This window comes from Amblyraja radiata, chromosome 4, assembly GCF_010909765.2.
Source record: "Amblyraja radiata isolate CabotCenter1 chromosome 4, sAmbRad1.1.pri, whole genome shotgun sequence".
Taxonomy (NCBI): domain Eukaryota; kingdom Metazoa; phylum Chordata; class Chondrichthyes; order Rajiformes; family Rajidae; genus Amblyraja; species Amblyraja radiata.
The window spans coordinates 97,643,804-97,659,088 of NC_045959.1; the positions used below are offsets into that span (position 1 = coordinate 97,643,804).

At 42.3% G+C, this 15,285-nt stretch overlaps 1 protein-coding gene across 27 annotated transcripts in view; it reads right to left on the minus strand.

Annotated features, from left to right (window-relative positions):
• clasp2 (cytoplasmic linker associated protein 2) overlaps positions 1-15,285 on the minus strand; it is a 348,555-nt gene that overhangs the window by 71,493 nt on the left and 261,777 nt on the right. For all 27 annotated transcript variants that reach the window (XM_033020019.1, XM_033020014.1, XM_033020023.1 and 24 more), the window contains 3 exons: positions 14,751-14,914; positions 11,946-12,024; positions 7,631-7,774 (listed from right to left, as the gene is read on the minus strand). In XM_033020019.1, coding sequence (XP_032875910.1) covers positions 7,631-7,774; positions 11,946-12,024; positions 14,751-14,914 — 387 coding nt within the window. The remainder of the gene's footprint in view (positions 1-7,630; positions 7,775-11,945; positions 12,025-14,750; positions 14,915-15,285) is intronic.

Sequence of the window (15,285 nt, forward strand, 5' to 3'; positions counted from 1 at the left end):
AAATTATCTGGTGTTAAACTATGCCATCTGTCATACAGAATATGCTTCAGTTGTGAAAAACTTATTTCTACCCCAGGTGAGGTCACTGGTGCATTCCTGAAACAAGCTACAAACTCTACATTCATGTTGATATCTTGTGCATTACAACTACCTTTGAGAAATTTAGCTATGTTTTGTACTTCTTCAAGATTTTTGTTAGCTAAAATCCCCCTCTCACATTTTCCTTGTATGTCTCTTTACCTACATCGCCAGGAACTTTAAGTACAAAATACAGCAAGTGAAGATGTAAACAACTGAACAATAGTTGTGCTTTTTGACTTCTCCAATACTTCCAATGTCAAGAAATACTCCTTTGATGGTTGACCTGGCTCCAGTTTACCGATGACTACATTGGCAACATGTCTCCCCACAGCATTGGTTGTCTCGTCTATTGAGATCCATATTTTGATGCATGCAACTTCATCTCTAATTTTCTGCACAACAATGTTGAAGTTGCTGTCAACATAATTTTTCTGTAATGATGACTCGCTCTGTATAGGTTCCTTTGCGCATTTCTCTAAAAAACCTCTGAGAGATTTGTTTTCCAATTTCTACAGTGGAATTCCAGCATCAATGGGATGCAGACCTCTACAGGCAGGCCAAGTACAAGCTGAGATGAGGAATCAGAGCTGCCAAGGAAAGGTACTCTGAGAAGTTGAGGAGCAAGTACTCAGCAAATGACTCTTCTTCAGCGTGGAAGGGCTTGCAAGAAATCACAAGCTACAAGAGGAAAACCCCCCGCTCCTTGGGCAATCGTCAGCTGACCAATGACCTGAACGAGTTCTACTGCAGGTTCGATAAACAGAAACTTAACCCTGGTACCCCGCACCCCATCCCCAACTAACACTTCACACCTACTCACAGCTTGACTCTAATTTGAGTCTAACTTCCCAACCTACTCCTCCCCAATCACCACTTCACACCTACTTAAAACATGACTCCAGTCTGCAAAGACTGGACCCTTTCCCACGCACCACTCTCCAATCATCACTTAACTCCCACACAGCTGGGTTTCGCCCTGGTGCTGTAAATCTTCTACTAAGTTACATTAAAATGGCAAAATAAAAGGCTAATTTAGGCACTCAATCGTGAAAAAGGCATTATCTTCCTGAAGTCATCAAAAAAGCCATGAAAAAGCACATGGCATTTATGGCAAAATCCTGGCTATTAATAACCATCTTCATCTATGATACCACCCACTTTAGTGTCAACTTACCAATCATGCCTTGTACATTCTCATCCAAATTGTTGATAGAAACCACAAACAGCAATGGGCCCAGCACCAATCCCTGAGGCACACCACTAGTCACAGGCCTCGTCTGAAAAGCAACCTTCCACCATCACCCTCTACTTCCTTCATGAAGCCAATTATCTATCCAGTCGACTAGCTCTCCCAGGATCACATGTGATCTAACTGTCCAGTGCAGTCAACCATGCAGAACCTTATCAAATACCTTGCTGATGTCCATAGAGACAGCATCAACGGCTTTACCCTCAACAACCTTTTTGGTTACCTCTTCAAAAACTTAATCAAATTTGTAAGGCACAATCTCCCATGTACAACATCATGTACACTATTCCTAATCAGCCCCTGTTTATCCAGATGCATATATATCTTCTCAGAATACTCCACAAACTTGACTACCACAGACGTGAGGCCCACTGTGTATAGTTCCCAGGCTTTCTTCTTAATGATGTTCCAAACAGTTGATTTTGGTAAGCCTAAGGATTGGTTGATGTCTCTAACAGTTTTATTCTTGTTTCTCAGTCTCATAATAGCTTCTTTGACTTTCATTGGCACAACGTTGATCCTCGTGTTGATAAACAGCAATAAAAGTTTCCAAAGGTGATAGAAAGACTGGAGGAAAGACTAGGTGCTGAGAGCTCACTTATACCTGCATTCGGGAGGCAATTAATCACACCTGAGCAATTACAAACACCTGTGAAGCCATGTGTCCCAAACATTATGGTGCCCTGAGATGGGGGGACTATGTATAAACACAGCTGTAATTTCAACGTGGTGAAATGTGAACCACATGTGATTTTCTTCTATTACAAATCTCAAATTGTGGAGTACAGAGGCAAATATATAAATAATGGGTCTTTGTCCCAAACATTATGGTGGGTACTGTAACTAAATATCTTTCCATTTGGAAAGTAGACAAATGTAACAAGATTAAATCATAGAATCATGAAGTCATACAGTGTGGAAACGGGCCCTTTGGCCCAACTTGCTCCCGCTGACCAACATGTCCTATCTACACCCGTCCCACCTGCCTGTGTTTGGTCCATATCCCTCCAAACCTGTCCTATCCATTTACCTGTCGTAACTATTTCTTAAACATTGGGATAGTCTCTGCCTCACCTACCTCCTCTGACAGCTCGTTCCATACATTCACATTTGCGTGTATGAAACGGGCGCGTTCACATCGTACTGTTTGAGTACGGGTGGCGATGTGAGAAGACACTTCAGCTTGTCTACTGCATGTCTGTGCTTCTGCTCAAAATGCCACGTTACTCCCTTTTCTGTTAGCTAAGTGGGGCAGTGATCTCACCATCTGCGAGAACGTTTGCACTTCAGCCTTGTTTGTCGGGTATGGCATTTGTAGCATGCTGCTGACACGAGATGGGCTTGGTGACACACCTGCTTGCGAGATGACGTGTCCCACATATTCAATCTCGTTTGAGCACATTACCGACTTTCGGGGATTGAGCTTTAGGCCGGATTCTTTCACCCTTTCGAGTAGGGCTTTCACCCTTGCGTCACGTTGTGCTGCATTCACACCCCAAACGAGAATGTCGTCAACGACTATCTCCATCCCTTCTAAATCGCCAAACTCTTCCTGCATCGCCCGCTGCCAAATCCCACTTGCGGATGAGATTCCAAATGGAAGCACGAGGTGTCGGTATCTCCCAAAGGCAGTATTAAATGTGGTCAGACGCGAGCTGTCATCGCTCAGTGGGAACTGCCAGTACCCACTAGTAGCGTCAAATTTTGAGAACCATTCTGCATTTGGCGTGCGGGCTGCAATGTTCTCGAACGTCGGCATTGGGAAATGCTCCCTACGAATTGCCGCATTGAGGTTACGTGGGTCAAGGCACATGCGGACTTCGCCATTAGGCTTGCTAACCAGTCATTGAATTCACCCAATCCGTCGGTTCGCTCACGGGCTTTGACTCCCAGGCTTTCCACGCGCTCTAATTCGGCTTTGACCGTATCCCTGATCTTATAGGGGGATAGTGTGGGGCGGGTTTTGCTTAGGTTGCACGTTCTCTTGCAGCGCTATGTTGTACTCATGTCGTTTTAGCCTTCCCAGCCCTTGGAAAATCTCGCAGTTTTCCTCAATGATCCTCACAGTGTATGATGGGCTCGCACTCACGCCATCAACCGCCTCCTTTCGCACAAGAAGCACTAACTGTTCACACGTTAGTTTCCCAAATATGGGTTTCACATTCCCCCTCACTATTTGAAAGACAACCCTGTGTTCTTTCTTACCTACTTTGACATTCCCCTTTGCCTGCCCCACTGGCTTCATTTATGTCCAGAGTATGACCTCAGTGTCACGTTCGTGTTCAGTAAGGCGAGACCAGTCTTTCTGAACAAGTGCTCTGGCAGGATGTCCACTTGAGCTCCAGAGTCAAGTTTGAACTCAATGTTCACATTGTTGATGCTGCACATCTGTCCCCATTCACGCGTCAACTCAATCACAGCGTCAGTCACGGCGTCAATGTAGAATACATCAACATCATCGTTCACTGGCTCAGGCAGCGGTGAAGTGTTCATCTGGAAATCGATGTCGCGGACGTCACGGCTCCAGTCCCCGGCCTTTTGTCTGATTAGCCGGTCATGTTGTCGGGGACGTGGGCGGCTGTTGGGCACTCTATTTACCAGGCAGTCGGGGGATCTGGAAAGATGTCCAATCTCTCCGCAGGTATAACATCTCACGTACTGAGCGGGGCAGTAGTTGCCGCGGTTGCATGATCGGCAGACGGTATCCTTACCAGAATCACAGAATTCTGTCTGTGGTTGTCTGGGTCGCGAATCCCTGCCTCAGCCCCATGGCCGACCAGCTCTATCCTGTTTCACGTAATCAACAGTCTCTTCGGTGTCGATGGCGGTTGGGGCAATCTGCTTCATGTGTTCGGCTGATGCTTCGGCTATCAGACACATGTCACTGTATTTTTCCAGTGTTAAATCATCGCATTGTAGTAGTTTTTCCCGGAGCGGCTGGCTGGTGATGCCGCAGATGATTCTGTCTCGCATGGATAACGCCAAACTCGCAATCATTAGCTAAAGCCTGCACTGCAGTCAGGTAGCTGGAGAAGGTCTCCCCTCGCCGCTTATTACATGTATTAAAGATGTATCTTGAGGCAGTTAAGTTCTTTTTTGGTTCACAGTATGTCTGAAACTTATTCTTCAGCGGTTGTATTTTGTCACATTCCTCCTGGGCAAACTGAAAGGTCGCATAAATCTGCTGAGCAGCCAGCCCTGCTACGTGGAGAAATGTTGCACACCGAATCTTATCTGGCTTACTCGTCAGTTCTGTTGCAGTCTCGTACAGCCCTTATCCAGTCCTTATAATTTTTGGCCAAATTCCCATGCAGGGAGAGTGGTCCCGGTGGCTTGAGTCTTTCCATTATTCTTTTCTTTAGTTTTTTCCTCTGACAGCACGTAATGTCTCCTGTAAGACCCTGTCGTGACTAGCACAATGAATACACGTCCGACATCTTGTAAGAAGGACTTAATCTGCACAACCAGGAAACTACTAGAAGGTCACCTGTCCTCAGTCACGAGGCACAGGCACATTTGCCAGCTTCTGCTTTTGGCCTCGAGGGGCACTGCCATTTATATTACATATACATCACAGAGTGTCTCAGTTATGAAGAATGACTGAATAAGCTGGGTTTGTTTTCTTTGGAGCTTTGAAGGTCGAAAGGGGGAACTGATAGCGTACACATTTATGAGGGACACAGGTAAGATAAGCAATAGTAAACTTTTCCCCATGGCAGATGGATCTATAAGCAATGAGCAATGGTTTAAAGTAAGGATGAAGAAGTTTGGACGGAATGTGAGGATGTACTTTCTCACTCAGAGGGTGGTTGGAGTTTGGAGGATGGTGAGAGAATGGTGGAGGCAGAGACTCTTGCAATTACAAAGTATCTCGTAGTGAACTAGTAATGAACTTGACTTGTGAAGACAGAGAAGGCTGCAGTCCGAGTGATAGGTACTTATGATAGGTATGCACAGGATGGGCTGCAGATCAGATTTCGTGCTGTATGACATTATCACTAATTTTAGCTTTATTATCAGTGAGTCTAAATGTGGGGCTCATGTTGTCGGCTTCCCTGTGGTGAGCCCTGTCAACTCACCTCATTCAGGCGAACGACAACAAACAGAGGCGGCAGCAGCAGCGCCGCAGCTTAGCGCCAACCCGGAGCATGTGCCCTTTTTAGGGCGGGCACCTACGGATGTGGAACCGGATGGCATCACCCTGCTGCAGACTTCTGCTGCCTCAAACGCAAGAAGAAGTCTAAATGTAAATTGCAATGGTAATTTCTGCTGAATAGTAATATTCTTTTAAAAGACAAGCAGATTCTTCTGCCAACCACCTTAATACATTTGATCCCAATCGAGAACATGGGCATTAATAATTCTGAAATAATCAGAGGTTTGGCATAATTTAGAGTCTTTTATCGAGAGTAGGGGAATTAAGAACCAGAAGCAGTAGGTTTAAGATGCAAGGGGAAAGATTTAATAGGAACCTGTGGAGCAACCTTTACACACAGAGGGTGGTCGAGCTACTGGAAGAGGTAGTTGAGGCAGGTACTATAACAATATTTAAATGACAACTGGACAGGTATATGGATAGGAAAGATTTGAAGGGATATAGGCGAAACGCGGGCAGGTGGGACAAGGGTAGATGGAGCATCTTGGTCAGCATGGGTGTTGGGCCAAAGGTCTGTTTTGGTGTTGTCTAACTCTATGACTGAATGCATGAAAATATCTTTCATAATAGACTTTTGTTTCTCGTAGAATATAGCTTTCTATCTACCACACATTCAACCATTTTCTTGAGCGTTAACAAAGTTTATTCAAAGTAACAAGTTAATTTCCATCCTGAACACAAATTCATAGAAACATAGACATAGAAAATAGGTGCAGGAGTACGCCATTCGGCCCTTCGAGCCTGCACCGCCATTCAATATGATCATGGCTGATCATCCAACTCAGTATCCTGTACCTGCCTTCTCTCCATACCCCCTGATCCCTTTAGCCACAAGGGCCACATCTAACTCCCTCTTAAATATAGCCAATGAACTGGCCTCAACTACATTCTGTGGCAGAGAATTCCAGAGATTCACCACTCTCTGTGTAAATTTTTTTTTTCTCATCTCAGTCCTAAAAGATTTCCCCTTTATCCTTAAACTGTGACCCCTTGTTCTGGACTTCCCCAACATCGGGAATAATCTTCCTGCATCTAGCCTGTCCAACCCCTCAAGAATTTTGTATCCCCCCTCAATCTTCTAAATTCTAGAGTACAAGCCGAGTCTATCCAGTCTTTCTTCATATGAAAGTCCTGACATCCCAGGAATCAGTCTGGTGAACCTTCTCTGTACTCCCTCTATGGCAAGAATGTCCTTCCACAGATTAGGAGACCAAAACTGTATGCAATATTCCAGGTGTGGTCTCACCAAGACCCTGTACAACTGCAGTAGAACCTCCCTGCTCCTATACTCAAATCCTTTTGCTATGAATACTAACATACCATTCGCTTTCTTCACTGCCTGCTGCACCTCCATGCCTACTTTCATTGACTGGTGTACCATGACACCCAGGTCTCGTTGCATCTCCCCTTTTCCTAATCGGCCACCATTCAGATAATAGTCTACTTTCCTGTTTTTGCCACCAAAGTGGATAACCTCACATTTATCCACATTATACTGCATCTGCTATGCATTTGCTCACTCACCCAGCCTACCCAAGCCACCTTGCAGCCTCCTAGCATCCTCCTCACAGCTAACACTGCCCCCCAGCTTTGTGTCATCCGCAAACTTGGAGATGTTGCATTCAATTCCCTCGTCCAAATCATTAATATATATTGTAAATAGCTGGGGTCCCAGCACTGAGCCTTGCGGTACCCCACTAGTCACTGCCTGCCATTGTGAAAAGGACCCCTTTACTCCTACTCTTTGCTTCCTGTCTGCCAGCCAGTTCTCTATCCTCATCAATACTGAACCCCCAATACCGTGTGCTTTAAGTTTGTATACTAATCTCTTAGGTGGGACCTTGTCGAAATTTTTCTGAAAGTCCAGATATAACACATCCACTGGTTCTCCCTTATCCACTCTACTAGTTACATCCTCGAAAAATTCTATAGGACCATCTCCGACATCTCCCTTACCTTTCTTGATCTCACCGTCTCCAACACAGGAGATAGACTATCGACTGACATCTATTAAGTGATTAAACTGACTGAGAGCATTCATTGACAAGCTGTAAGAAAGTTTATAAAAAAAGTAATGGGGGTGCAATTTAGTTCAATCATTCAGACTGTCAAGAAAATAGTACAAAACATAATTCAATAAATACCTTTCTAACGTCGGAGCTTTTTGGTTCTGTTGTCCATGTGATAATTCGTGATACTGCCAGGCGTGTTTCACTGGAATTTACAAAATCTGCCGGGTCCATCTGTATGGTCAAGATCTCAATATACTTCAAAATGGCAACTTTCACCTGCAATATAAAGAGCAGAAACAATTGGCACTGCTTTTTCCCCCTCCAACATGTTTCCATACTTCACATGAAGTTAAAATCAAGATAAATAACTAAGCCTCAGTAAACAAAATCAATCCAGAAAATGTCAAGAAAAATATAAACCAGCAGTAGGAGCAACATCAAAATGTTAATGATCTAATTACGGGAGACAAGGGGAGAGATTACTGTGTCTCTGGCACCGATGTTTAAGCCGCCGCTGACCACAGGTGTGGTAGCAGATAACTGGAGAATGGAATTCTTACTTGCAACACAACAGAATATGTAAATATAGGCAGGATTAATGAAAAGACAGGGACTAATCAGAGATAGACAGCGTGAGTTATCAAAAAACATGTCTTGGCTGAAATATTTGATTATCTTTTTTGAGGTGGTAACAAAGCCGTCATGTTGCAGTAATATGGTAACATGGACTTCAGTAAGGCCTTCAACAAAGTCCCACGCAGGAGACTGGTCCTAAAGGCTATGGCCCACGGTGCCAAGTTGGCAAATTGGATCCAAAAGAGACAGAGGGACAGGGACGGAGGCAACAGAGAGCTGTTTTTTGTGACTGGATGCCTGTGACTAGTAATATTCATTTGAATTAGTGCCAGGACCCTTGCTGTTTGTAGTATTTGTGAATGATTTGAATGCAGATGTTGGAGACATGATCAGTGAGTTTACAGAGAATAGCTGACAGTGTGGAGTAGTCTTAAGCTCCAGGGTGACATTGGTGAAAAAAGTTGACAAATGGCGGATTGAGGTTAATTCAGATAAATGTGAGATGATGCACTTTGGCAGTACCAAATGGGGCTTGGGCATGCATTGTTAATTATAAAGTCCTGGGGAGTATTGGGAAACTATGGCATATGCCAAAAGACCTTTGAAGATAGCAGCACAGGTAGATAATGTGGTTAAGAAGGCATATGAGATATTGGGGTTTACGATTTGGGCATTGAATACACATGCAGTGAGGTTATGCTCTGATTCTATAAATCACTGGACAGACCTCTGATGGAGTACTGCATGCATTTCTGTTAACCACACTATAGGAAAGAACATGACTGCATGGTAAGATGTGAAAGCACTGGAGAGAAAGCAGATGAGATTCATCATGGTGTTGCCTGGGACCCAATATTTCAGTAATGAAGAGAAACTTGAGAGGTAGTGTTCAAGAAGGAACTGCAGATGCTGGAAAATCGAAGGTACACAAAAATGCTGGAGAAACTCAGCGGGTGCAGCAGCATTTATGGAGCAAAGGAAATAGGCAACGTTTTGGGCCGAAAGGTTGAGAGGTAGGACCTGTTTTCCAGGAGTGGAGAAAGTTGAGGTATAAAATTATGAGGGGTATAGATTGGGAAGATAGGTCTCTCTTAAATAAGGGTACAACATCAACCGCCCTCCAGTCTCCTGGAACTTCAACTGTGGCTAAAGATAATCTCCTCATTCTTGTAGCTCTACACAAAGACAGCCATGCTAATATTTCAGGGGACCTATTCTTTCCTTAGCCATTATTTTACTCTTAATATATCTATTTCAAATTTACCTTTACTATGTCTGTCAGCCATTTAATGTCCTCTTTTTATCCTCCTGGTTGCCTTCTTTTATTCTGTACTTTGAGACATGGAATCATAGTCATACAGCACAGAAACCGGCCCTTCAGTCTAACATGCCCCATCTACGCTAGTCCAACCTGCTCGCATAGTATGACTCTATGACCCAATCGTCATCCCCTCCAGACTTGTTGCCAAGCTCAGAGAATTGTGTTTCTGTGCATCCCTTTGCAACTGCATGCCCGACTTCCTCATCAACAGAACACATTCGATATGAATTGTCAACACCATTTTCTCCTTGCTAACTATCAGCACAGGGGAACCTCAAGGCTGAGCCTCCTGCTCTACTCGCTCTATACCCATGACAGCGTTGTCGGACACAGTTTCAACTCAATCTTCATATTTTCTGATGACACCACAGTTGTTGGGCGAATTAAAGATAATGATGAGTCAGAATATAGGAGGGAGATCAATCATGTAATTGAATGGTGCCGGAACAACAACCTGGCTCTCAATGTCAGTAAAATCAAGGAACTGATACTTTAGAAGAGGGAGGTTGAGGATCCACAAACTTATCTTCATCAACGTGCCTGTGATGGAGAGTCAACAACTTCAAGTTCCTTTGCTTGCATGTCTCCGAAGATCTGTCCTGAACCTAACACATTGAAGCCATCATAAAGAAAGCCCATCACGCTTCTAATTCCTTAGAAGTTTGAGGCGATTGGGTATGTCAACGGATACTCTCATGAACTTCCACAGGTGTGTGGTAGAAAGCATATTGACTGTTGCTTCATGGCCTGGTTCAGCATCTCGAACACCCAGGAGCGAAGGAGATTACAAAAAGTGGTCTGTCCATCACGGGTGCTGACCTCCCCAACATCAAAGAGATCTACAAGAGGTGTAGCCTCAGAAAGGCAACCAGCATCATCAAGAACCCACACTGCCCTGGCAATGCTCTCATTTCACTCCAGCCATCTGGAAAAAGGTATAGGAATCTGAAAACTATACGTCCAGGTGCAGGAAAAGCCTTTTTCCAATAACTGTCAGGCTATTGAACACTACGAACTCCAACTAATACTCCAAATTACAAACTGCCTGGGATGCACAAAGACTTTGGGCTTTGTTTTCAATTTTGCACTATATATTTTTTTCATATATTGAACTTTTTGTGTTTGTTTGTTATATTAACTACTTTGTTTGTTTAATATATTGAGTACTAATGCAAGTAAGAATTTCATTGTTCCGTTTTGAGACATATGACAATAAAGGACTATTGACTCTTGATTGTCTTGTCAATTGCATGTTGTATTTGCGGCTATGTATGATTATAGGCCTGTGCTGTAGTTTTGTTAAATTGGCACCTCCTATGCACAGATGGCCTTCTGCCCTCCTTGATTAAACTAGTGTTACTTGACTGGTATGTTAATATTGGTAGAAAAAGTGATATGCTGCAAATTATTGTATGCTTTGGTGAAATCCAATTCCGATAACTCTGCTGCTACTGATAGCCCATAGTACTCAATAGATACTCAAATATTAATTATCTTAATAAATGAATAAAGGAGTACAATTATGAAAGCCTGATATAATATTGGGCAGGGAACTTGTTCATTCTTCAGAATTTTATTGCAGCAATATTCAGTTGGGAGGTCATGTTGCAGTTGTATAAGACATTGGTGAGGTCACATTTAGAGTATTGGATTCAGTTCTGTGCACCATGTTATAGGAAAGATGTTGGCAAGCTGGAAAGGGTACAGAGAAGATTTACGAGGATGTTGCCAGGACTAGAGAGTCTGAGCTATAGGGAGAGGTTGAGTAGACTGGGACTCTATTCCCTGAAGCACAGGGTGATGAGGGGCGATCTTATACAGTTGTATAAAATCATGAGAGGAATAGATCGGGTGGATGCACAGAGTCTCTTGCTCAGAGTAGGTGAATCGAGGACCAGAGGAAATAGGTTTAAGGTAAAGGGGTAAAGATTTAACAGGAATATGAGGGGTAACGTTTTCACACAAAGGGTGGGAGGTGTTGAGAACAAACTGCCAGAGGCGGTAGTTGAGGCAGGGACTATCCCAACATTTAAGAAACAGTTAAACAGGTACAGGGATAGGACAGGTTTGGATGGGTTATGGACCAAATGCAAGCAGGTGGCACTAGTGTAGCAGGGACATGTTGGCCAGTGTGGGCATGTTGCACCGAAAGGCCTGTTTCCGCACTGTATCACTCTATGACTCCATATTGAATTACACAGGCTACAACATCAGGATTAGCATAATATATTTCACTATGTCACCAGGGATAAATGGATCATTGAGTCATATGTTGGGAATGTAAAAGGACAAGGGGTATATTCAGTTGTATAATTTGATTTATTCAAATACACAAAAGTGTCAAAAAATGACAATACAATACAATAGCTGAAAATCATGAGAAAGGATTGTTTGCTTGGAAGTTGCATTTCAAAACAGTTGAATTCATTTAAAGAAAGGCAAACATTAGGAAAACTAAAAAAATCTACAAAGCAATCAGAATATCGCCTCACGATATCCTATGAAATCCAATGATAGTTTCCATATATATATATATATTTACACACTAACCTTCAAATTTGGCGTCTGCGTCTGATCAACTGTGAATCTCATCAAAATACTGAACTGAAGGTCATTTGGAAAACTCTCCCTGGAAAATATTTTTTTAAAGTGTTGTTATTGTTAGCTCATTGGCATTTTTCTTTTTACCTTTTCCATCTTTTGCCATACTTCAAGTGTAGTTTAGTTTTGAGATACAGCGTGGAAACAATCCCTTTGGCCGGCCAAGTCCGCACCGACCAGCCAACTCTGTGCACTAGCACTATCCTACATACTAGGGGCAATTTACAATTCTTACCAAAGTCAATCAGCCAACAAACCTGCAAATCTTTGAAATGCAGGAGGAAACCGGAGCAACCGGAGAAAACGCACGCTGTCACAGGGAGGATGCACAAACTCTGTACAGACAGCACCCGTGTTCAGGATCAAACCCGGGTCTCAGGCACTGTAAGGAAGCAACTCTACTATTGTGCCGTACTGCCGCCTGTTATCTTGTATTTTTCTGGGAAGCTAATAGAGATAGATTAAGTGATATAGCTTGTTGCTGATACAGTTTACAGTATTCAGTAAAATTCATTTGCATTATAGTTCTACATCAAAGATACATTTTGCCAATATAAATGAACCATGATGCTGTAAATGAGGCAGCATTTTATGCACAGGTTGGTTTACAAAGACACACAAAAAGGTGGAGTGACCCAGCAAGTCAGGCAGCATCTCTGGAGGACATGGATAAGCAACATTTCAGCTTGGGATCCTTCTTCAGGTGCTAATCATCTATCATTGTAAACAACATGGTACTGCTACTGAGCTCACATTTGTTCACTGTGCAATTCTGGGATAATGTTACTTTGAATTGTTGAAGAAAGCAGTATTTTGGCAGTGTACACAGCTGAGATGTACTGTGATTTAAACCCAGTATCAAAGTACAATAATGTCCTACCAAATCTTACATCTTAGGTTTTCCAAATGAAATGGCCAATATTTACAATTTCATGCCAGTGGTTCAAGTATAAAACATGTTGAGACGTATCAAGCTGGTTACACAGTTGTCAGAGACAAAGCTACCATTTCTTATTTGTGTACTTGTCAATTTTCAATTCTCCCTCTGTGGGAAATTGCTTGTTAGCTGGTGGAGAAGGGGGGGAAAAAAGTATTCGGCTCTACTTGAATATGGGTCGGTGTGGACTCAGTGGGCCGAAGGGCCTGTCCCATACTGTATCTATAAAACTAAAATACTTTAATAACAGGTCAAAGCTGGATCCAAACAAAGGCATCAGAAATTAAATGACAGCACTGTGCTACATGATCCAAGAGCAAAAAACAATGCACAGAGTTTTTTCTGGTACTTGCTTTCAATGGTCAAATGGACTAAAAGCAAAATTGACTATTATTGCCAGTGCGTGTGCAGATCTGTTGGTTAAGTGTAACTGAAGACTATTCCACTGTGAGGTTAACAGCAGCCCTCAGGAAAAAAAGAGAAGGTCAATCAGGTCAGCAAGGACAAGCAATTGCATCAAGAGGTAGTGGCAGATGACGATGTGGGAGCAGGACATCCACGTTCCAAATTCAAGCACGTATATATTTTTAAAACTTACCTGTTGTTATTGGATTAGATCTCTTAGTGTAGACTGCACTGGCTGCAAAAGGACAAACCAAACGAAGTGGATGCCTTTCAGATTAAGGACCTTGATATGCATGTTAAAATTAGTAAATCTCAACCTTGTTGCATGCATAAATATTTCATGATGAACTATAGCCAGACATTATGATCAACACATTCTGGCTAATGAAGAGACCATGGGTTATTATGCACAATGTTGGATGGTTGGAAGGTCATTTACTTTAAATGCTATTTACAGGGTAACTACAAGGATGTGCACATTTGCTCATATTCTTTCATTTCTACAATTTCTGAGAAAGCTTTTAAGTGCTCAGCTTCATCATAACGTGGAAATATATTGCTTTTCCTTTATAGTTGCTGGGTTTAAATCCTGGATCTTCCAAGCCGAAAGCATCATTGTATTTATTACAACAGCTCAAAATGATGCTTCATCACCACCTTTTGAAGGGCCATTAAGAAAGGACAACAAAGGTTAAATTAAAAAAAAATATCCAACTATCGGAAATGTTATTAATTAATGAGTCATAATTTATCAGTTAAATCTCCCACAGCTGCTTTAAACATGTTTTATATCCTCTGGATACCATTGAATAACTGAATTTATGAAACCAGTAACACGGTACCAGTAGTAAGGGCGGCATGGTGGTGTAACGGTAGAGCTACTGCCTTACAGCGCCAGAGACCCAGGTTCGATCCTGACGACGGGTGCTTGTCTGTACAGAGTTTGTACGTTCTCCCCGTGACCTGCGTGGGTTTTCTCTGAGATCTTCAGTTTCCTCCCACACTCCAAAGACGTACAGGTTTGTAGGTTAATCGGCTTGGTATAAATGTAAATTGTCCCGTGTGTGTGTAGGACGAGTGTCAGTGTGTGGAGATTGCTGGTCGGTGCACACTCGGTGGGCCAAAGGGCCTGTTTCCATGCTGTATCTCTAAACTAAGCTAAACAATAGTCACAATAATGTTTTCTTTAACTGGCGGTAAGTAGAGGGCATTCTGCTCATTTCAAATACTTGATGAACAATTACTTTCTTGTATTTCGTAATCACATTGAAAAAGTATATGAAAGGTACACCCACTTGACAGAGAATAACAAGAAATTATAGATAAATAACTAAATTGTTCGTTTTTCAAAAATCCAGTGCCATTTAAATACACGTAGAATTAAACTGTGACATTTGCCACATAATGCCGACCTTGCTATATCAAGTGATTTCTGTACTTTTGCCTGTACAGAACCAAGCAAATCTGCACCCATTTTCTTCAATAATTGAGTCAGCAGAACAAACAGCCAATCTTGAAGGTCTTCCTTATGTACATGAATGAAATCGACCAGTGTTTCCAAAAACATGCTGAAAACCTAAAAAAAAGATGTTAAGAATCATACTTCTGTAGTAGTTTTAAATTCACTAAATGCCAATAATTGCAGCAAAGCAGAAAATTCCAAGTAAGTTTTGCATGTGTATTATATAATGTAAACATTTCTTTTTTTAGATTATTGAATTTCATTCAACTAATGTCCAGAAAGTTGTATAATTTCAGTTAATATTCAGAAAATACGAAGGCAAGCTAAATCTGAAATTGTCTCTCTGATTCGTACAGTTATATAACCACAATGCAAAATGGAGATGGGTGAGCAATGCTATTAATGTGGCAAGATTCCAAGACTGATCATCTGACTCTTGCATTGAAGCCATGCGAGTAGAACACCATTTTTGGTAAGCTAGCTTC